The 24,588-nt window shown below is 42.7% G+C and overlaps 1 protein-coding gene across 1 annotated transcript in view; it reads right to left on the bottom strand.

Moving 5' to 3' along the window:
- Positions 1–420: 420 nt before the first annotated feature.
- The window catches only part of LOC115470351, a 32,360-nt gene continuing 8,192 nt past the window's right edge, over positions 421–24,588 (bottom strand). The window contains exons 2-5 of the mRNA XM_030203477.1: positions 24,384–24,468; positions 15,524–15,672; positions 2,193–2,270; positions 421–500 (exon numbers count right to left, since the gene is read on the bottom strand). Coding sequence (XP_030059337.1) covers positions 492–500; positions 2,193–2,270; positions 15,524–15,672; positions 24,384–24,468 — 321 coding nt within the window. The 3' untranslated portion in view covers positions 421–491. The remainder of the gene's footprint in view (positions 501–2,192; positions 2,271–15,523; positions 15,673–24,383; positions 24,469–24,588) is intronic.

Below are 24,588 nucleotides of genomic sequence, written 5' to 3'. Positions count from 1 at the left end.
AGGTCACAAACAACATCAGTGAGATTTGAACCCTTGATTTCTTGTTTTTTTAGCTCATTGCTCTGAACTGTAAGCTGCTCCTCTACTACTTGGAAGCTTAGGGTGGGAAATAAGTATTTTTGCAATCATAAACATAACATTTTGCTAATGAAATTCTGCATTACTAACACAAAACAATATGTTAATTCATATATTTCAAACACAAATACTATTTTTCTGCAACAAAGACCTGATAGATTTTATGATATTGAACACAATACTGGTACGCTGATGCAGGACACTGGGATAATTCTCCATTCTTGGTTGTTTGGTTTCTTTTTCCTCTGGGACACAGTCATTTTATTTTTAATATTATATTTTACAATTAATTATATTAAATTTGTCTTTATACAACCATAGGTGCAGAACCTGTTGTTCCTAGTCACTCGTAAACTCTAGTAGTTCTGGTTTTCATAAAGGTTGCATGACTCCTTCCTGTGGCTTCATTCACTTCACTGACCCTGGCAAAAAAAACCATGACAACTATCACTTTGGAATGAGGAACTACAAAATCCTTAAAGCAGCCTTGCAATTGACACATTAAGAGGCCCTTTTACTAAGCAGCATAAAGCAGATAGTGCGGGTTTTCCACATAGTAAACATTAGCGCCAACTCAAGATAACATTTACCATGAGCTCAAGCTAATATTTACCATGACTGACAGTGATTTGAGCCCCCAGATACTAAGGGTCATGGGCCTCTAACCACCTATTAAAAATGATTAAAGTAGATGGAAGATAGGGGAGAGTGGGCTCCCTACTACTATGGCCATCGAGCACTACCCTATTGTTGCAATGGGCAATCCGCCCTTTCCATGAGGTAAAATATACTACACGGTAAAAATGCCATGGTAAATGTTTTATTCAACAATGGGCATGACCGTGGCAAAACAGGAAGTGGCCTGCCCTGACAGCTAACCTGTGGATTATTACTGCACTGGCCTGACTGGCAATAGCACAGCTGCAATTACCAACTTTGCACTTTTCACTCTATAGTTTGGACTACTAACATGCAGAAAGAGCAAAACCTTAGCACACTTTAGTAAATTTCTATCCCTGAAAACCTGACTGGCTGGATGTGTCTCAAGGACTGGGTCTTAGCATGCATATGCGTACTGTTTTTAAAATGTGCAAGCAAACTAATTTATAGTGTTCTGCTTCAATTTTGCCTGGCCCTAATATGGTTCTCTTTACCGCAAGTAGAAGGAACTCTAAGCCTTACTTTTGATGCTTTGTTACTGATGCTGACCATTTTGAAATCTATTTGCAGAACCATTTCTAAAATATCTGTGCATGATATATCTACATGTATACATCCAATAGAGTAGCTATGGGTGGGCCTGGGTGAGCACAGGCTCATCCATTCACGGTTCAGGCCCACCCTGTCTGGACTCCAAAACAGTTCACCAGTGGCTGCCTTACTCCCTCTCTCACTCTCCTCTGCCTCCAGATCTGGAATGAATTTGCCCCTTTCCCATTGCCTGGCAACATCCCCTCCTCGCTCTACCTTAGCACCTTCACCGGTGTTGCCTGTACTGGCCCCAGAGTCTTCCCTCTTCTATGTCCCACCCTCCTTGATATCACTTCCCATTTCCTTTTTGGCAGGACGTGGCAAAGGGAAGTGTACAGGGCCAGAACAGGCAGTAGACGTGCATCACTGCTGCCAGTGAAGGTTCTAAGGTAGAGTGGGGAGGGGAGTTCAGAAAAGTGGGAGAGTTGTCAAGGAGCGGGCAGGGGGAGGGCAAATGCCAAATCCAGAGGTGGAGGAAAGGGAGACAGATGTAGGACAAAGGGGGAGGAGTTTTGGAAGGCCCACCCATCTTAACTCTGGACCCACCCAAAATGACGGGTCTGGCCCATATCATTAACCTCTGAAAATACTGTATATGGCTGACACAGCAGATCCTTTGGTGAGATGAGGAACCTGTTAACTGTCCATTCAACCACAATGAGTTTCTTGCAATTATGTCTGGAAAAACTCCAGGCCCTGAACATTTCCAGATGTTTTCAGGTCTCACACATTTTAGATTGGTTAAATAAATGTAACTGAAAACTGACCCCAGTGAAGAAATGGTTTTTTACGATTCTTTTTCATGAGACCAATATTTGACATTTGTTATTTGTCCTGAAATGAAATAATTCCAGTTTACTTACCTCTTGCCAGGTCTTTGTTAGTTTTTCTTCTACACGATCCATGAATGCACTATATACATCACGCCTTCGTCTATATCTCTAAGTGTATAATCAGTAAAACAACATAATTAATAAAATCTCTGTAGAAGAAGTATTGACTTATATGCATTAGCTTTAAAGAGTGACTACACCAGAACTTTAAATGATTATTAAATTGGGTCATATATTTTCCATACTGTCATGAAGCATTTCCTGATGAATGGCTCCAGTATCACATTTCTGGAAGATACAAAGAGGCACAAAATAAGCCTCAGCAAGGCAATATATAACACACCTTGTCATGAAAGATTGCTTCGCAAAATAAATTCTTGATTTATTAGCCACTAGTTGGTTCATTTGGCTGCTCCTTTTTCACATTTGAACCTTTGCTCCAATATCACACTTGCCACCTTGAGTTCTTCTGGAGCACAGAGTGAACCTTTAGGGCTGATCTTTAAAAAACATTTCAACAACTCAGAAAGGGAGTATCACCACCATTCCAACTATTTCAGAACTTCTTGGGCAGTAACATTATCCAAACTTTCATTATCATTTTCCATACTATTTAAAATCTAATTTTATGTCCAGCAAGTGTGAAGTTGCAGTTTACAGAGACCAAAGAAAAACTCCAGAGGTACCAAACAGATTCTGTGCAAGAGAAGGTATAGAGAGGCCTCCAGTAAACCAATAGGGAACAGTTTTCTGGGGGTTCAAGACTAGTCTGTGAGTAGAGAGCAGGTGGAAACCTGATCCAGGCATTTCTGTACAGGACCAATATTGGTGGAGGCAGGGTTCATAGGGAAAATGAGAATATCATCAGCGTAGAAATGGAAGGAGATCCCAGTGGACTGAATGAGGGTGGCAAGTAGAATCAGAAATAGGTTAAAGCAGAAGAGGAGACAGGACAGAGCCCTGAGGTACCCCACAGGAGAGAGACTGAGAAGCAGAAACCAAGACAGTAGTATCCACATGAAAAGAACAGTCAGTAAGATAAGAAACAAACCATTTCAGTACCATGCCAGAAAGCCCGAGTGAAGAAAGGTGGGACAGGAGAAGAGAATGGTTAATTTATTATTTCAAAATGAGTCATCTTAGTGCTTGGATATTTTTACCTATTATTGTTTTGCATGCTTGTTATAGTTCTCTTATTGTAATTTACTTTAAAAGTTTGATGTAAGCCATATTGAACCCAAACTTGTTTGGGATAATATGGGGTGCAAATGCCATAAATAAATAAATCATGTAAATGTTTGAAAGACTAAACAAGAGATTTTATACATTATCCTAGCTTTGATTGGCAACCAATACAACTCAACTAACAAAGGGGTAACTATCATATCTGTTATACCAAAAGATCATTCTAGCAGCAGTATTCTGCAATAGTAGTAATCTGTCTAGTTGTTTCATAGGGAATCCAACATAAACCGAATTAAAATAATCTAACTGTGACAATATAGAAGATTGAACCATAAAAGCAAAGTGGGTTTTTTTTAAAGACCAAATAGATCTCAGTTGCCTCAATTTAAAAAATATTATTTTCACCAAATGATTTATTTAGGGTTTGAATGAGAAGAGAATCAAAAATTATTCCCAACACTCGAGAACTACGCATCACTGGAAGAAAATGAGATTGTTCAATAGGAATTGCTGAAAGAACAGAATCCAACGCATTACTAAACCACAAAATCTTCGTTTTATCAGTATTAAGTTTTAGCCTATGTTCAGTTGCCCACAATATTATGTTAGTAATACAGGTAGAAAGTGCAGAATATGTCTGATCAACAGTATCTGCTGCTGGAAGCCAAATAAAAATATAATCAGCATATTAAAACAGACTCCTGGGGCCGTACTCAATGTACTCATAATAATGTTGAATAAAACAGGTGAAATGGGTGAACCCTGTGGGACTCCCAAGGCGTATCCCTAACCACACCCTCTCCAAAAGACATTACACGATGTGATACCCGCAAGTGAGCCTTCTCCGGAGTAGCCCCCACACTCTGGAATGCACTGCCTGAAAGGCTCCACTTAACACACGACTCTCTCTACTTCAGAAAGCAGGTGAAAGCTTTGCTCTTCAACCAGACCTTTAATGGAAGAAGTAACTAACTTATTAGTCTCACGAGCTGCACATACTACAGCAGGACATGTTTATCCACTCCTACTCTAGCTGAGATAATATTAACCATCTCCCTGACCTCATGTGCAACTTTCTTTAAATTAGTCGCCTTATTTTCTAACTCATCTTACTCTTTTACCTACCTATATGTTAACCCAGTGGTTCCCAGGCCTGGTCCTGGAGGCACTCTAGCCAGTTGGGTTTTTGAGATGTCCATGGTGAGTGTTCATGAGATTGGTTTGCATGCACTGCCTCCACTGCATGCGGGTCTTTCTCATGGATGTTCATTGTGGATGTCCTGAAGACCTGGCTGACTGGGATGCCTCCGAGACCGGGTTTGGGAACCACTGTGTTAACCATCTCTCTGACCTTGAAACGGGTCCGAAAATCAGAAAACAAAAGACAAATTTGGTTCCAAAGGCAGGACAGCTTTTATTGCTAGCAATTGAACAGTACTGAGTAATCTCAGGATACTGCTCCCTGAGCGTCACCTGACACTCGTTCTTATACACTCTTATCAGTAGTCATGCGCAGTTACAGACAGAGGATCTTACACAGAACCCAGGAAACGAAACTTATCTTTGGCTTTGCACACAACCCTCTATTTCCAACACTGGTCTCTAGTCTATTCACAGTTATTTGGCATTGCATATACCATATAAGGCAATATACTGATAAGCAGCACAAGTTCCAGCTGGTTCTGCTATCTGGTTACAGCTTCTTTTAGCTAAGCACAATAAATTGTCCTTTACAGCAAAATAGTATAAACTGCAGCAAAACAGTAACTTATTTCAGTGTTCCAGCACATTTACACAATACAGCCTCTATGCATGGATCACGAGACTGGGCTGGCAGAGCCAGCTGCCCTAAATTGCTGACTACTACAATTTGTTATCTAGCTGCTGGTTAACAAATACATACTACTAGTAAAAGTCTAAACTGCACAGGTTTTGGTCTTAGTCTAGGCTCATTATATGTAAGGCACAAAAGGTCCAGTGCATTAATAAGGTATGGCTAAAAGGCCAAAAGCAGAGTTAGAGTCCATCAGTAGGCACAAAACATGAGGTTGTTCTGGTGGTCAGTAGTATTCATAGTATTCGAATAGTATCCGGCGTTCCACCCCTTCATTCCCCCCTTTTGATACTTGAACATCCATCTGGTGGAAAGTATCACTTCCATGAACCCTGAAAAAAGAAAGAAAGGACAAGGATAGTTAGCGAGGGAGGCAACAAGCGAGCCCTAAGCCCTTGCGCAGCCGTTGGTTGCTTCGCCGGGGTTGAGACGGAGGGCCCCTAGTGGAATCCCCCCCCCTTTGTATCCGGTCTTATGCTGACACAAGGGTACTGGCCCATTAAGTGACTCAGGAGGTGAAAGGTGCACGTCAGCCACAAGGTGCTTCATCGTCAGCTTCATCAGACTGGGGAATGGGGGAGTACATCTGGAGAGCCATAAGTTGGGCAGCAGCACGGCGGTCAGCGATGCTTTCCATGGTGGAGCGGAGACACCTGAAAACTAAGGGGAGAGACAAAGGTATTAATAGGCAGGACAGCAAAAACAGGCCCCCCCTGACGAGGATACTCTTGAGGCTCCCAGAGGTCGGTAGCCAGTTGGTTAAAGAGGGATCGGTTAGCTCTCTCCACTATTCCACTGCTCTGGGGTCTCCATGCACAATGCAACTTCCAGTCGAGGCCCAGTCTCGTACTGAGCTGTTGTGTAACTTCGCTGGCGAATGCAGAGCCGTTGTCGGAGTTTATCTGTCTGGGAAGGCCGTATCTCGGCAGGAGGTGATGGATCAATAAGGAAGTGACGTCTTTCGCCATTTCAGTTCTGGTAGGCTGGGCCTCAATCCATCCAGTGTAGGTACACACAGCGACGAGGATGGCTTTATATCCCCGTGCTGGGGGCATATGCGTGAAATCAATCTGGCAAACGTGGAAGGGGCTAGTGCCTGGGAGAACATGTCCTGGCATCGGGCCAGGTCCCGCCCTTGGATTGTTCCGAGCACAAGTTGCGCATTGGCTGGAAGCATTTTTGGTCCACAGGGACAGTTTGTTGAGGTCGAGTAGGCGTCCCAGAGCTTCCTTGCCCAGGTGTGTGCGGTCGTGGCCCTCCTTGGCCACAGTCCATGCCAGGGCTTCAGGTATCCATATGCTACAGGGCGTTGCCAGGTGCCGACCAGTTGGGTGAGGACTCCAAGTGCCAATCCCTTCTTTTCGTCGATGAACAAGTGGAACGGCTTAGTCACATCTGGCAGTCCGAGCGCTGGTGGGGCCGCAAGGGCATCCTTAAGGTCCTGAAGGGCTTTCAGTTCGCTTTTCTCCCACCGGAGATCTTGGCCCTCGAGTTCAGGCCCCTTCAGTTTGGCATACAAACTGTGGGTCAGGATAGCAAAATTGATGATCCAAATGCGGCAATATCCAGCGGCTCCGAGGAGTGCCCGTAGTTCCTTCTTATTTGCAGGAGTGGGTTGGTTGCGGATAGCTTGGGTTCGGGGGATACCGAGCCTCCGGGTTCCTTCTCGGAGGCGGAAACCCAGGTATTCGACTTCGATCTCGCATATCTGGGCCTTTTTCTGGCTGGCTCGGTACCCCTGGGCTTCCAGGGTCTTCAAGAGGTAGAGGGTAGCTTCAGCACATTCGGTGAACGTTTCACGGGCCACCAACAGGTCGTCCACGTATTGAACGACCGGCCCATACTCGTCCTGATACGTCTTCAGGTCCTGAGCGAGTTGGTCGCCGAAGAGGGTGGGGGAGTTCTTGAATCCCTGGGGGAGTCGTGTCCAGGTAAACTGCTGCTTATTACCAGTCTGTAAGTCTTCCCACGTGAAGGCAAACAATTTCTGGCTGTCGGCGGCGAGGGGGATGGAGAAGAAGGCGTCCTTCAGATCAATGACACTATACCACTTGGTCTGGGCTGGCACTTGGGCTAAAATGGAGTAGGGGTTCGGTACGAGGGCAACTATGTCGGCTACCTGGTTGTTGACCTTCCTCAAGTCTTGGACGGGCCTATACTCCGACGTTCCTGGCTTCTGGTAAATTTCAAGACTCCCTGTTGGGGGAGTTTCTGTAAATGCGGGGGTTTCTTCAGGGAGATGGATGAGGAGTAGGTTCAGGAGGGTAGGGTTCTTGACAGGCTTTCTTGGCTGCCTCGTCCGCACGTCGGTTGCCCCGGGCTATGGAATCTGTCTTCCCTGTGTGGGCCCTACAGTGCATCACAGCGACTTTTCTTGGCTTCCACACAGCTTCAAGCAGGTGACAGATTTCAGGGGCATTTGCAGCCCGCTGTCAAGAACCTTCAGGCGAACACTACACAATCAACAGGTCACCAACGTACTGGACAACCGGTCCATATTTGATCTGGCACATCATCAGATCTCTGGCGGGTTGCTATGTCGAGCTGCATAGGGTATATTGTGTGTGGGACTGGATGAACTTTAGGATCTTGTGTTTGCAACATGAGACAATACATGCGATCTTGAAACAATATCATACAGGAAACAATCAGTGGCTTCAGAGGCGTTAGTGATGATGCCTATACCAAGTAAGCAAAAAGAAATCATTACAATTGAGAATGTATAGCAATATTCCTATATGGACCACCAGTTTAAATGCTGGCCTAGAGTTTAGCAGTCTATCTAACAAAATGAGTTCAACCAACATCCCCTTCCAGCATTGGTGCAACCTTAACAGAGTTGTTTTGGGATATAAAGGTTACAATTCTAGAAAGTTCATTGCAGTAATAGGCAACAACCCTGAGAACAGAGGAGAATGCGGTGGCCAGGTCTGTTTCAGGAATGGTGGACAGCAGGTCTTAACACAGACTGGTGCCATCAGTGATCACAGTCAAATGATGTCACGTCCTGCCTGCCAACTAAGGTGAGAAGACAATTTGATGAACCTGAAAAACAAGAAAGAGGACTCCAAACGATACAGGGCCTCTATGTAGGCCTCAGGGCATAAATGATAATAATTCACTCAATATCTGGTCAAACCCTTAACAAAATGCCATTAGCTTACTTCTATACTCAAATTTCATGCTTCTTTTGATAGGTAATACAGAATAAAATGAATTGCTATTCTGTAGCCTATCCCCAAACAGTATAGTCCTGTTGAAACACTTCCACATATATCCACTTCCACAACCCTTCTATCGAACTTACAAGTGTACTTTCATAGCACATAATCATGTACTCCTGCCATGTGGTTATTCACACTATTCACACAACTTGCACATTGGCAGTATATCTTTTACAAGCTTCAAACATCTCAGTAACCTTTCAATGACTGGGAACTTGCTTCCATCTTCTTCACAATGTGATTCCCTATGATTTAAAACTTACATTTAGATCTTTATCATGGTACACCTCACCTCTCTGGACAACCTGGTTTAAGCGTCCAGCTAAAATCATGAGACATATGATTTATGGAGAAAAGTTAGAACAAGGATGATGTCAGCACGTAGGCAGGTGCCTAGAAATGTTCTATAGCAGCACAAAGCATTCTCATTCAAGGTACATTAACAACTTCTTAATCTGAACATTCAGCTAAATTCCTTTACCCTGGAGGGGGGCAAGATCTCTGGAGTCACAATTGCCCAAGGTAAAGTAACACAGATATATTTATCACAAGCATGATGAATTAAACACATTAAATAGTTTAGTAGACAAACGGTTCCTTGCCTAAATCACATTATTAAAACAAAAGTCTGTAATTGTGAGTCTTATCTGTCTGCCCTAGTCTAGACCGCAAGCTCCTCTGGGCAGGGACTGTCTTCCTTTTTTTTTTTTTTTCTTTTTTCTCTCTTTCCCAAAGCAACTTGGGCATGTAATACACACAAAGATCAGCAGAGGGAGCAAGTCATCAATAAAAGAAAGAAGAGTGACGTCATAAGCAAACAACTGAACATTGAAACAACAAACACTGGAAATCCACATGAAACCTAAAACTTATCTCTCTGAAATCTCAATTACCTGGGGTACAGAACATACACGTGGGATATTTCACCAGACAAACATTTATTGTACAAATCCTACTGATGTAGGTACAGAGCATAGGCAAGAAATAGTCTGCAAGTCTCATGAATAACTTAGGAATTTGCATCCCTCCTTTGCAGTGGAGGAAAACAAATTTAGTGCAATACAATTAAGCAGCTGTGATTTGCACTGCCTACGAGACTCATAAGGTTTGCATAAAAGGCAACTGCTCATGGCTACAGGCAGCTGATATGTCCCTGAAGAAAAGCACAAACTGGACCCTTTTTTTTTTTTTTTTCCCGAATGCAGGGTTTGTTTAAACTGAATGTATCTGTGCAGAAGTGGGGAGGAAACAAGCTGCAACAAGCTCTCTCGGTAACTTTGACATAAGCTACAAATCTGAGTTTTAAAATCCAATGTTTTAGCTTTTGGGGTGTGGGATACCTTCTGTGGTTTTCTTTACATTCTTTAGGGACTATGGTCAGTAAATGAACACGATACCATAAATCTCACAGTAAATTACAACAGATGCACCGTGCTTTGAACCCAAGTGCAGCATGGAGCTGAAAATGCCATCATGCACCTTTCAGTAAATCACAAAGTTGAAAGTTAACATAGCGTGACAAAAACAGCTGGAGGAACATCAAGGCTGCATTCCTGAAGGGAGGCTTTATATTTAACCTCCGTAATACTATACCCATTAGACTTAAAGAAAAGCATGAATTGTCATACCCTTTTTAACAACCAGATTCAAGAAAGATAAACAACATTATCCCCAGCAACGAAATCCTGGTGCTGCATATACAAAGCTTGCACCGTCTGCTGTAGAATACATAGTTCTCCTGTTTCAGAGAAACAAAATCTTATCTCTCTATGTAAAAAAACAACACGTCAAAACGTCATGACGTCGAGGGCGGAGCTATAACACTCGAGGGCCGAAATACGAGGCAAACGCGAACCCCGAACAAGTAACGCGAGTAGCTCCGAGGGACGGAGGGAGGGGGCCCCTTGCTGGCGTCCGTTTCATTGCACTCAGAAACGGGCATTTTTTTTTTTTTTTTCCTAGTATCTTATAATAACTTCTAACATGATGCAACAGTTAAGTTCAAAGGCTCATATCACTCTGTTAACATGCACCCGGAGTAATTATTTCCTCGAGCCCACTCCCACCACCGGCTGTGGTCTTATGAGTGGGTCCCAAACCCTGGACTGCTTTTACGCTATAGCAGCCTGAGACAAAAAAACCTGCACTCCTCAGCTGCTGAACAGTTCATCTGGTTCTCAAGCACGTTATCTAAACACATTCCATTCTACGACTCATGCAGCTCGTGTACACAAGGTCATGGAATCTGCAGTTCAGAGAAGCCTGAGAGTCTACATTTTCATACGCCACAAGAAACCTTCCCGTTCGCCGCTCGGTTTCGTCGTCGGAGCCTAGTGAGTTTCGGGACCTAGTCTTATACCAATAGTCCGTATTAGTCACTGGCTAAAAGAGGGTGATCACGCCTCTTCTTCGGTCCTTACTGGGCCGGTCACTACGTAGAGTATACTCGCCTGTCCGCCGGGGTCGCAGGCCGCGCCGTCATACGCTTCTCTCTGAAATAGAAAAAGGTGTCTTGCCGGAACCTCACAGCCCCACTTCCAGTCAGCCGGAATCAATCGGCCCTCTGCCGGGAGGTGAACACTGAAATCAGCGGTGGCCACTTATCATCTTCTCGGGAGGGGGTCGATGAGCCGACCTGGCTGCAGTGGGGAGGGGAAAGAATATAATCCATTTCCCTTTTGTAGTCCCATCTGGGTCGCCAATGAAACGGGTCCGAAAATCAGAAAACAAAAGACAAATTTGGTTCCAAAGGCAGGACAGCTTTTATTGCTAGCAATTGAACAGTACTGAGTAATCTCAGGATACTGCTCCCTGAGCGTCACCTGACACTCGTTCTTATACACTCTTATCAGTAGTCATGCGCAGTTACAGACAGAGGATCTTACACAGAACCCAGGAAACGAAACTTATCTTTGGCTTTGCACACAACCCTCTATTTCCAACACTGGTCTCTAGTCTATTCACAGTTATTTGGCATTGCATATACCATATAAGGCAATATACTGATAAGCAGCACAAGTTCCAGCTGGTTCTGCTATCTGGTTACAGCTTCTTTTAGCTAAGCACAATAAATTGTCCTTTACAGCAAAATAGTATAAACTGCAGCAAAACAGTAACTTATTTCAGTGTTCCAGCACATTTACACAATACAGCCTCTATGCATGGATCACGAGACTGGGCTGGCAGAGCCAGCTGCCCTAAATTGCTGACTACTACAATTTGTTATCTAGCTGCTGGTTAACAAATACATACTACTAGTAAAAGTCTAAACTGCACAGGTTTTGGTCTTAGTCTAGGCTCATTATATGTAAGGCACAAAAGGTCCAGTGCATTAATAAGGTATGGCTAAAAGGCCAAAAGCAGAGTTAGAGTCCATCAGTAGGCACAAAACATGAGGTTGTTCTGGTGGTCAGTAGTATTCATAGTATTCGAATAGTATCCGGCGTTCCACCCCTTCAACCTCACGTGCAACTTTCTTTAAATTAGTCCCCTTATTTTCTAACTCATCTTACTCTCTTACCTATCTATGGGGTGTGTTTACTAAGGTACGTTAGCGTTTTTTACGCACCTGTAAATTTAAGGCACGTTGAATGCTAACGCGCCTATACATTGATTGAAAGCAGCTGAAAGATCTAGTGAGATAGCAAGAACAAAAAGATGCCTATCCACGTAGGAATAAATCTCACTAAGTAGGGCAGACATGAGCTAAAATGAGAACAGAAACTGGAATGTCTAGTGTGAAGTGCTAAGGTATTCTCTACAAAAGATGAAAGCTGGTTGAGGATGATTTTCTCGAGGATCTTAGAGAAGAAGCAGAGATTTATTTATTTGTTAGGATTTATTTACCACCTTTTTGAAGGAATTCACTCAAGATGGTGTACAATAAGAATAAATCAAACATGAGCAATAGACAATTACAGCAGTAAAAATATTTAAATAACAATACAAAGTATGGCATAGTATACTACTCTCTATTTTTCCTTAATTAGGTACCTTGGCTTCCTATGTTCTATATCTATCTTATTCCAAGGTTAAACGTATGTAATGACCCAGACCTCCAAAATTGCAGAAGATTTCTGTATCAAATAGACCTCAATACCTCCACCCCTGGTCTAACACCACATTGGTGAAATAGAACCTTTATATAAAGGATTCCAGGGATTCTGTGGGGTTAATTCCTATCATAGGTCATAATTTTATTCAAAAGATTAAATTTATGTTTTACCAACAAGCAACTGCTAATAATAATATTGGCTGGTCTTGATCAACACATACTTTCACATCTTACATAAAAATATCATGACTCCAATGTTTACACGGAGACCCCTTATCTCGATACTTTCATTTTCTATTTTCTATAATTATTCATCTTTTGCTTCCGTCCCTTTAAAATTGCACTTAACTGAATTCAGTTAAGTGCAATTTTAAAGGGACGGAAGCAAAAGATGAATAATTATAGAAAATAGAAAATGAAAGTATCGAGATAAGGGGTCTCCGTGTAAACATTGGAGTCATGATATTTTTATGTAAGATGTGAAAGTATGTGTTGATCAAGACCAGCCAATATTATTATTAGCAGTTGCTTGTTGGTAAAACATAAATTTAATCTTTTGAATAAAATTATGACCTATGATAGGAATTAACCCCACAGAATCCCTGGAATCCTTTATATAAAGGTTCTATTTCACCAATGTGGTGTTAGACCAGGGGTGGAGGTATTGAGGTCTATTTGATACAGAAATCTTCTGCAATTTTGGAGGTCTGGGTCATTACATACGTTTAACCTTGGAATAAGATAGATATAGAACATAGTATACTACTTACAATGTCAACACAATACGTAATAGAACATTTTAATTGACAGTGTAGGTATAAGCAAAGATGGAACTTATAGATAGGTAAGAGAGTAAGAGGAGTTAGAAAGTAAGGTGTCTAGTTTAAAGAAAGTTGCACATGAGGCCAGAGAGATGGTTAACAAATCAATAGTTAAGAGAATAATTAGAGGAGTTAGAAAATAAAGTGACTAATTTAAAGAAAGGTGCACATGAGGTCAGGGAGATTGTTAGTTTAACACTGGACAGTAATGAGATGGTATATGATGGTCTAAAGCTGGTTTCTTGTGGATAGGGTGCACTACTGCACATTTCCAAAATGAAGGAACTGTTCCAGTCAAAAGGCTATTATTAATAACTGATAGAACTTTAGATAAAATTTGTAGCTTAGAGACCTGCAGCCAGGTAGATGGAAAGGGGTCTAAGAAGCAAGAAGTGCATCTCCTACCAGCAAAAATCTTTGAGTGATCCCGGGGTCCGAGGATGGAAAGACTAGATTGAAGTGCCAATGCTGGGAACTGGAAAGTCAGGACAATATTGCTGGTCTGAGGAAATCAGGGAAAGATGAGGTGGGGAGGGATCAGGGCTAGTAAAGAACTGATAAGATCAAGTAATTTCATATGGAAAATTTAGCAAGGTCCTTAGCAGGGAGCTCAGCAAAATAAGTTTTCTTAGAAGAGGCTAAGTTGTGGAAGATCAGATAGAGTTCCCTAGTAGGATTAGGAGTAGCATAGAGCACAGACTTCCTTTAAGAGCTATGTACTCTTTTGTGCTACACTTGTGGAGCTCTGGTATATTCAGTGCGTTTTTTCTAGCGAAAAAGATGCCGGTACTCAAATGCCAGGCCACCCTTCAAGGGTGGGTTGATCACTGAGGGACCCACCCCACAATAGCTAGGCCCCCAGCAACCAGTCACAGACTCTATGACAAGACAGAATTGGTGTGTAGAGCCTGAGCTCTTTCATTAAAACTTGGGGTCCATGGGTCAATTTTAGCAGACAATGGAAAAGGTGTCGGTACTGAGTACCCACAAGTACCCCTCAAAAATGCCCTGGGTATATTGTATCTTGAGTGTAAGCTTTAAAACAGGTGGAGCTATCATAGCCCACTTTTATTCTCTCAGCCTTATTTTCAAAAGTGATGGTTGCCCATATTTCAACCCAAATCGGGAGATTGGCGCCCATCTCGCAAAGGCACCCAAATCGGTATAATCGAAAGCCGATTTTAGGCGCCTGCAACTGCACTCCATCACAGGAACGAACAAAGTTGACGGGGGAGTGTCAGAGGCATGGTGAAGGCGGGACTGGGGCGTGTTTATCGGCCAAGCAGAGATGGGCGCTTTCGGCCAATAATCAAAAAAAATGGCCATTTTTAGTGCAATTTTAGGCCACTTTTTTGGACCCTTTTTTATCATGAACAAGTCCCCAAAAAGTGCCCTAAATGACCAGATGACCACCGGAGGGAATCGGGATGACCACCCCTGACTCCCCCAGTGGTCCCACCAAAAGAAAAACAATGTTAACAACTTTTTTTTCTAGCCTGTATGCCAGCCTCAAATGCCATACCCAGCTCCATCACAGCAGTATGCAAGTCCCTGGAGCAGTTGTTAGTGAGTGCAGTGGACTTCAGCCAGGTAGACCCAGGCCCACCCCCCCTACCTGTTATACTTGTGGTGGTAAATGGGAGCCCTCCAAGCCGCCCCCAAAACCCACTGTACCCACATGTAGGTGCCCCCCTTCAGCCATAAGGGCTATGGTAATGGTGTAGAGTTGTGGGCAGTGGGTTTTGGGGGGGGATTTGAGGGGTTCAGAACCCAAAGGAAGGGCACTATGGACTTGGGAGGTAATTTACTTTTTTTTTTAATTGTTACAAGTGCCCCCCAGGGTGCCCGGTTGGTGGCATGTGAGGGGGACCAGTGCACTACAAATCCTGGCCCCTCCCACGACCAAATGCCTTGGATTTGTTCGTTTTTGAGCTGGGCGCCTTCGGTTTCCATTAATGCTGAAAAACGAAACCACCCAGCTCAAATACGCACAACTCCGATGCATTTGCCGGGCACAAACCGTATTATCGAAAAAAAAGATGGGCTGCCATTTTTTTCGAAAATACGGTCTGTCCCGCCCCTTCACGTACCCGTTCTCGGACATAGACGCCCATGGAGATGGGTGTTTGCGTTCGATTATGCCCCTCTCTGTCTGCTAGCTTAAAAAGCCGATAAAAAATATCCATGCTTAACAGCAAAGACTGTTACTGTCAAAAAGAATAGCTTAGAAAACATATACTCACAGTATATGAAGCAGATTTAGGTGGGTAAGAGCTCTTTGGAAGAATTAATCTGGAATCCCACTTCACTTCATGTGGCTTATATGTAATAAAGTTTCTGGTGCCAGCGCCTGTACTCTTCTGTTTGTTTGCCAAGGATGGAAGTTCATGAACTAGAGAAGTAAAGTCAAGCATACACAGTAGATTTGTCCAATGGATGAACTGCAGAACAAAGTCTTAAAATCAAAACCGTTCTGGGCTACTGTCATGTAAAAAAAAAAAATCAAGATTCAAATCACACACCCAGCTTTGGTTTCTCAGATTGACCAGGCAGCATTCATAGCATGAGAGGGGGAGATATTCCCAATGCTTATGTGGTGACAGCAGTCAGTGTTATAACAGGACACCTTGCAGAAGCCTATTCTATAAAGGAACATACCAATTTAGCCAGCTCTATTTGGTTATGCAAGTATTTAATAAAGCTTTTGAGTGCCTAAGTGCCACAGGGATGTGTGTAACATGCAGTATTCTGTAAATTACATGTGTGAGAGCCAATGCTTGCCTACTGTGTACACCTCCTTGCAAATAAGCACTATCTAAGTTAAGCAGGTATTTGCAGGTTACTACTTAGACCACATGCTGGCATTTAGCAGTTAGCTTAGCAGGCCCAGGACTCAGAAGCAGTTAGTTTAGCAGGGTTTAAAAAAGGTTTGGATAAATCCTAAAAGACAAGTCCATAAGTCATTTTTTTTTAAAGATGGATTGTTTTACTGTTTTAGGATCTTAGTACTTGAGGCCTGGATTGGCCATTGTTGGAAACAGGATACTGGGCTTGATGGACCTTTGGTCTGTCCTAGTAAGACAACACTTATCCTAAGCATATATGTGCCCAGGGTCTGCTCTCTGCTGCACCATGCCCACTTCTAACATAACTTCCTCCTTCCACAAGGGCAGGATGCTCCAGAGAGAAGGATCCAAGTTCAGCAGCAGATGACCTATGCAAATCACTGCCACTGCCCATTATGCAGAAATGCTGATGCACATTTTAAGATAGAGGGGTTTCCAAGAAAGGGAGACATGCCACACAATAGGCAGAGGGGGAGGGGAGCAAGAGAAAGACAGAGACTGGATCAGGGTGGAGGTAAAAAGGCAGAAAGTAGAAAACCTAATGAAAGTTTCTTCATGAAATCATGGGGAGTGGAGAGAAAGGCAGGGAGAGGAGAGATGTTGGACCAAAGGAGAGACAGGGAGAGAATACTAGCCTGGCTTTGGGGTGGGGGCCAGGAGAACAAGGCCAGTGCCAGGCAGACTTCTATGGTCTGTGCCCTAATTGTGGGTGTACAGATTTGGATGGGCTGGAGTGGGATTTTGACAACAACTTCAGAAGTTGGAGAACAAGGACCATGTCAGGCAGAATTCTATGATCTGTGCCCTGAAAATGACAAATCAAGATCTAGTATAAGTGGAGGGGCATAATCGAACGAAAACGTCTATCTTCATGGGCGTTTATCTCTGAGAATGGGTCCGTGAAGGGGCGGACCGAACCGTATTTTCGCAAAAAATAGACGTCCATGTTTTATTTGACAATTTGTGAGCTGGGCATTTTTGTTTTTCAGCGATAATGGAAAATGAAAGCGCCCAGCTCAAAAACGAATAAATCCAAGGCATTTGTTCGTGGGAGGGGCCAGGATTCGTAGTGCACTGGTGCCCCTCACATGCCAGGACACCAACCGGGCACCCTAGGGGGCACTTTTATAAAAACAAAAAAAAAAGGTAAAAGAGTTCTCAGGTGCATAGCACCCTTCCCTTGTGTGTTGAGCCCCCCCCCAAATCCCCCTCAAAACCCACTGCCCACAAGTCTACACCATTACTATAGCCCTAAAAGGTGAAGGGGGGCACCTACATGTGAGTACAATGGGTTTGGGGGGTTGGACGACTAATAAGCATTAAGCAGCACAATTGTAACAGGTAGGGGGGGATGGGCCTGGGTCCACCTGCCTGAAGTCCACTGCACCCCCTAACAACTGCTCCAGGGACCTGCATACTGCTGCCAGGGAGGTGGGTATGGCATTTGATGGTGAAAATAAAAAGTTGTGAAACATCATTTTTTGTGGTGGGAGGGGGTTAGTGACCACTGGGGGAGTCAGGGGAGGTCATCCCCGATTCCCTCTGGGGGTAATCTGGTCATTTAGGGCACTTATGGGCCTTATTCGTGAAAAAACAGGGTCCAGGAAAAGTGCCCTAAATTCTAGCTACAAACGCATACTTTTTTTCCATTATCGGCGAAAGGCGCCCATCTCTGTTCGGGTGATAACCATGCCCCAGTCCTGCCTTCACCACGCCTCCGACACACCCCCGTCAACTTTGTACGCTTCCGCGATGGAGTGCAGTTGAAAACATCCAAGTTCGGCTTTCGATTATACCGCATTATTCGTTTTTGTGAGATAAACGTCCATCTCCCGATTTAGGTCGGAACTTGGGCGTTTTTCTCGTTCGATTATAAGAAGGATAGGATCACATCCTACTTTATGCTATGAGTTTATTTTGTTGGCCATCCTGATAATAAATTTGTGTAATTTTAAAATACATGGCCAGTCCATTAAGGGTTCCGCCCCCCCTCCCCCCCCCCCATGGTATTAAATAAATGGTTTCCTGACAACAAAGAAGAAACTCTCGCAATATCTTGACCACCATCTTAAAACCCTGGGTAAAGCAAGCCGCTTTATTTGTGCATGATTCATCCTATTTATTACAAATATAGGACCATGTATCAGTGTCATATGATCAGAAGATAATTTTAGTGACTATGGACCTTAATGCACTTTACACAAACGTACCATAGACAGCGGCTTTATCGCTGATCCATGCTCTGCTGGTCCTATTATCACTATCTATGGATTAAATTCAAGTGCAGGGACCAAGTAGCTGTCATCATGAAGAATTATTTGCAGGAGTTTTACTTGCAAATTAAAGGGGTAGCCATGGGGGTCATTGTAGCTCCAACAGTTGCCTGTTTATATATGGTGGAATTTAAGCATAATTTTGCGTATCAGCATACATTTCCCATATAACCCTGTGGAACTGTTTTATAGACAATGTTTTTCTGATTTGGGAAGGTGATCAGAGCTGTTTGAAGGACTTTATGCAATATTTAAACAATAGTGATCCACATATTACATTCACCTGGCGAATTGAAGGACCCACTGTTAATTTCTTGGATATTCACATGTCATTTGATTCGGGACAGATTAACACTTATATTTATCGTAAAGAAAAAGACAGGAATACAATCCTTCATTATAGGAGTTTTCATCCCCATCACTTCAGAGATAATATACTGGAGAATCAATTTTTAAGGGTCAAGCATTTTTGTTCTGACCGATAAACCATTATGAATCATGCCCGACAGATGAAAACACGGTTTGTGAGCCAGGGATACCCTAGAAATGTAGTACGAAGGACCTTTAAACGGTCATATAATGCACATAGGCACTGGTTATTTAATTCATCTAAAGATCAAGATGAAAAGTGTATTACTTGTGTGTTACCCTATTTTTCACAAGTACATCAGCTACAACAAATAATTGCCATGTTCTGTCTCTACATTGTGACAAGGCTACATCCCCGATGTATAGAGTGAAGCAGCAGAACCATGAACTACATATCCCAGAATGCATTTCCAGTCCTAGCAGTGAGATCCCAGGGGATAGGCAAGCTGGCCATATACCGTCTCTGACCACAAAAGGGAGGGTGAATGAAGGAGCCAGTTCTCAGGACCAGCAATCTGTATAGCATGCTGCCCACCTGTAATAGGGAGGGGTGGGCTGAGAAGCAGGAGGAGGATTGGATGGAAGAGGGAATTAATCAGCCTGAGCAGGGGAAGAAAGCAGAACGGAAGGGGAGCTTGAGAGCTGAGGAAGGCAGCCCCTGAAGGTTTGGAACCTACATGGTTTTGGGAATTTATTTTGGTTTAAACCCTGCTTAAGTAGAGAAGCCTGGTTTTCTTTTGGGGAAACCATGAATGGTGGGGGAATTATTAACATGTTTTGAAATCTGATTATTTTGAGAACCTCTGAAGTTGGAAGGCTTGTTTATGAAAGTAAAGATTGCGTGGTGATTAACTGTTTGTCTTGAGGGGAAATCCTGCTTGTGGGACAAGTACTATTTGTTGGCTACTGACGGGGCCAAAAACAGCAGGGATTTCCAAAGGACTATTGCATTCCCTCAGGGAAAGGGGCAAAGTCTTTGTGTAATTGGCTGATGTACTAAGGAAGGCAGAACAGCCCTGCCTGAGAAGCAAGTCTCTACTCTGGAGTGAAGTTTTGTTTATGAATCTGGAAAATAAAGGAATGTTTTGAAGTATTTCCTGGTGGCAGTTTTGTGAAGTTCTGGCTATTCATGGGAGGCAGCTTCCTCCCCCATACTGGAACAGTGGGCCCGTTTACAACATACTGGTTTTGAATTTAAGCTGCAATTTGCTTATACTAGGGGACAGAACTTAGGATAATTACTGAAAGATTACATTAAATCTGTAGTCGCTCTCAGTCTATTTTTCATGGTAATACCATATGTGGTCACTGTGTTTACTGCAAGTTTACTATAGTCACTGTAGTATTGTAAACCCTAATACTGGGAGGGAATTTAAACTGTTACAATATACTGATTGTTCCTCCAAGCAAGTAATCTGTGGGATTTGTTGTCCTTGCAATAAATGATATTTTGGACAAACAAAAAAACCTGTCAAGCACAGGATCGCATAATATTTGAGTAATTTGAGATTAAATCAGGAAGAGGCACCTTTTGTGGCACATTGGCAGCAGACACAACATACAGTTGAAGATTTATGCTTTGTAGTCCTGTTGGTTCAGTTACCAACAGGCGGGTGATGTGTACACTCTTAATTTGGAGAGAACAAAGGATAATTTTCAATTGGAATTCTGTTGAACTAATGGGTTGTAATAGGGAAATTGAATGGGTGCATATGTGAAAAGTGACAAAGTTTATAAGGCATCATTTCCACTGGTAAGTCAGACGCTGTTTTGGATTTAGTTGTTGGTGTGATTCCCTGCAGTGAGAATTTCTTCTGGAAGTGCCAGAGCAAAAATTTAGAGATGCTGTATGAGGTATGTTCTAGGTTAGAATGAGTGTTTATGGGGGTTGTATCTAATGTTGGACAGAGTAGAAGAACATTTTTATATTTGCGGTTTAGCTTTAGTCTCCTGTAGATGCCAATATGGTGAAACATGATGTCATGAAGAGACTAATAGCATGTATTTGAATGATCCATAAGCGAGTCTCTATTTGGACTTTCTGCAATTAACTGCACTTGAATAAATCCTTCATATCAGCCGTCTCTGTGGCAAGAATACATTACAACAGTGGTGACATGCATATTATGAACGTTGTCTGCATGTGAGGATTTCAGCAATATTGTTTTATATACATAGACACCTTTCTGGAGAATCTAATGGGCTTTATTGGATGGTATTTACAACATATAGTTTGCTTAAAAATCTTGAAAAATTGTGTAACAATTGACTAGTGGTATAGCAGACATCCTTGTTAATGAGCTTGTGGTTCAATAAAGGTTTAGGATTATATTGTATAGAATATGTATTAATAAAGTTGTTTTATACATATCTATCTATCTATAAATCAGGACTCAATGATTTTTGATATAAGTATGCATATTCATTAAGGATATTCTGAAAACCTGGTCTGTTTGCAGCCCTTACGGGATGAAGTTGGTAAAGCCTGATCTAAATCATAATTTGTATACTAAAAAAAAAGGTACACAGTCTAATTGCTATCTCAGGATTCACTACTTGGAATGGCCATCTATGCTACCTCATTAGGGATCAAAATCTCTGAACCAACAGGATTATTCACAGCTTTAAAAAAAAGTCAATTGGGATAGTAAAAAGAAATCATACTTTACATATTTACATTTAGCTCTACACTTATATGGATATTTAAGAAAAAATAATGCAAATTCTTTATTCTTTTCCTGCATCTCTTTAGAAACATCTAGCAATACCCTAACTTTGCTATTTAGGAACAACCATAGGCGGTCGGTGGCCCAACTGTTTGGGGAGGCTAAATGGGCGGGGTTAGGGGTGGGGCCAGGGGTGGAGCTTAAATGCATAATTGTCTGATAACACACAGAAAAAATAAATAAAAATAAATCACAATACCTTTTATTAAATTTTTAGATATTAGATATGTATCATATGTCAAAGAATAAAGTGGTTGCTCAAAGCATATTCTAAGCACAATCGCTCAACTGCAAAACACTATGCACAACTTTGTGCAAAAACACACTCAGAACCTTACTGTACCATAAATATTACACTGGGCAGAACCTAATACACCAATATACCACCCATACGGAAAATGCAGATTGTCAACAATATGAAACAAGGGATCATATCATCACAATTCTCATGTAGAGCCACAAAACACCCTAATTCATGTTTAATGTGGGATAAAATGCCATAAATAAGTAAATAAATATAAACTTTTAATGTTGAGCATCTGATTCTCAGTGGACATATTCCAAACACTATAATGAAAATAAAATGATCTTTTCTACCTTTGTTGTCTGGTGACTTTTTCTGATCATGCTGGTCCAGTATCCAATTCTGCTGCTATCTGTCCTCAGTGCAGGTCAGGAAGTCATCCTCTTTAAATATCTCCCTGGCAACCCAGGACACCCCCCTCCCCCGCTCTCCCAGCAGTAAGAAAACAAACCATAAACCAATTTCTACAATTGGTTACACAAGGCTAGATGGCTTTCACTGCAGCTCCTGCTGTGAGGATGGAGGTAAATCAACAATTTAAACCTCTCTGAGCACAGCAGGGGAGGCTTAACCTGTCCAAACCTCTTACACCGGGCGCCTATGGGAACAACTAGCATGATTAAGACTTCTAAATGCTTCTCTTTCTACAATATTTCACTTGTGGTAAATCTTTTACTAAAGCTTAGTGTGCGCTAACTGACATTAGCATGCAGTAAATGCTGTGCAGCACATTTTATGGAGAGTACAAAGAAGCACCAAGGGCTGTTCAAGCATGGGATAGTAATCTTTTATTGGTAGACCAACACGGATCATGTTTCGGCATCAAGCACCTGCATCAGGGGTCAATGAGATAAATCTATAGTTTTACAATAATGAGCTTGGCACTCACGTGATCAGCAAATCTGCTTGATTTTATGTCTACTTCAAAGGAACTCCCTGTAATTGGGCAAAGCAGAATGCAGGGGGGAGGGGTAATAGCAAGTAGCACACTTTGTAAATACTTACTGCTACTACCCTTGGAATATGACTCTTCCGGAGGACAGATTGAAAAAGTGAGCCTTACTATTAAGCCGATGATCAGAAGCAAACGTAGGCTGTTAGTGCCATAATAGCACCGTGTTTGCTATCGCCCCATGATCAGAACCCCCAAGTGTGTGAAACAACGTGCTTGCGGGCTCTGAATGCAACTAGCATGCAAATGCATGTAAAACAGGGCTCTTAGCACAATGCATGCTAAATGTATTCCTCCCCAATGATCAGCGAGCAGCGTGCCAAACCCTATGCCAGCTTGGAGCTGGCGTTAGGGTTTGCAGACCATTGGGAGGAATGGTGAGCCCTGTCCAGCCTGCATTTGCATGCTAGAAGGCCCCCATTTTCCCCAATGTAGCATCCCCCCCCCCGCAGGAGCAGGAACCCCAACCCAGCCCCCTTGAGACAGAAACTCCTTTATATGGTATGAAGCCCCACCCAGCGCATCTCAGAATGCAATGGGCAGGGCTGGGCACCACCATTTTTGAGGCAGCACTGATAGAGGATGAGGGAAGCCACCTTCCTCCTCCAACAAAGGTAGTGGGGAGGGAAAGAGAGCCGCTAGACCACCAGGTCAGAGGGGTTAACTCACAGCCCATTGGGTCACCAGGGCTCCATTTGAGGGGATGTTAGGGAGGGTTAGGGGAGCTGGAGACCCACCGTATCTCCAGCCCCTCTGAACTTGTGGGGGAGGGGGTCAGAGGGACTGGAGGTCTGCCAGACCTCCAGCCCCCATGTCGCATGGCTTGGAGTAAGGTACTAGGCTTCCAGGGCCATGCTGTTTGGGGCCTGGTGATCCCATGGACCTCCAGCCCCTATATTTGACAGATCTGGGCTCAGACTCAATCCTCCCGCATTTTGCCCTATGATTAGAGATATTAGATTGCATAAATTTGCATGCTATTATCTCTGATCATAGGGCAGTAAAGCCCCATGCTTTTCCAGTGCTATTTTTAGAATGCTGTTTGGAACAGCACGGGGCTTTCAATCATCTTCCTATCAGTGGCTAGTGATGTAGGACTTTATATAAGTGTCTACCCCTCTCCTACCCCCATACCCTTGGGATTCTAATAAAAAAAAAAAAACCCGTGTTCTGTAGTCCTACAAATCTGTCTCTCCAAACAGGGGGATCACCAGAGACCTGGCTACCCATACATACTTACTTTATTGGAGTAGCTTTGTATTTGTATATGAACATTTGTGCATTATTGGAGCTGGTTCTGGGAGCCTTTATGTTGCTTTTATAAAATAAGCTTACAAGAGCTGCCTTTTTTTTTTTTTTTTTTTTTACTTATCACATAGTTGTCCTGTTATAAAACCAAACCCAAAATATATTGATTAACTGCTGTTGATCAACTTAAGTACTGCAATGTAAGCATGCCCTAGTTTGACATTCTTTTGCTGTTGTTCTGTCTCTTATCGGACCACACAAACAAGAGTGTACTACACAAGATTCCAAATTAATAATCTGTGTTGCAAGGTAAGCTATGTCACAGTCCTAATGACTATCTTTACCAATAATTATTTTCACAAACTGAGACACCACATTGCCTTACCTGTACTAAGCTGCTGGCACTTAAGCTTTAAATCAAAAGGATCTCTGCTACAGCTGGTCACAAAATCTGGTATATCATTTTCAAACTGCAGATGAAAGGAAACACTGAAAGATTAACATAATCTTGGTACTTTACAAAAAAAAAATGGGGTTAAGATTAGCTGAAAGGGGGAATATCAAATCTACCTATTGAATGAGAAGTACAC

Source organism: Microcaecilia unicolor, chromosome 1 (genome assembly GCF_901765095.1).
Source record: "Microcaecilia unicolor chromosome 1, aMicUni1.1, whole genome shotgun sequence".
Classification (NCBI taxonomy): Eukaryota; Metazoa; Chordata; class Amphibia; order Gymnophiona; family Siphonopidae; genus Microcaecilia; species Microcaecilia unicolor.
This window is presented reverse-complemented; position numbering and strand designations above follow the sequence as displayed.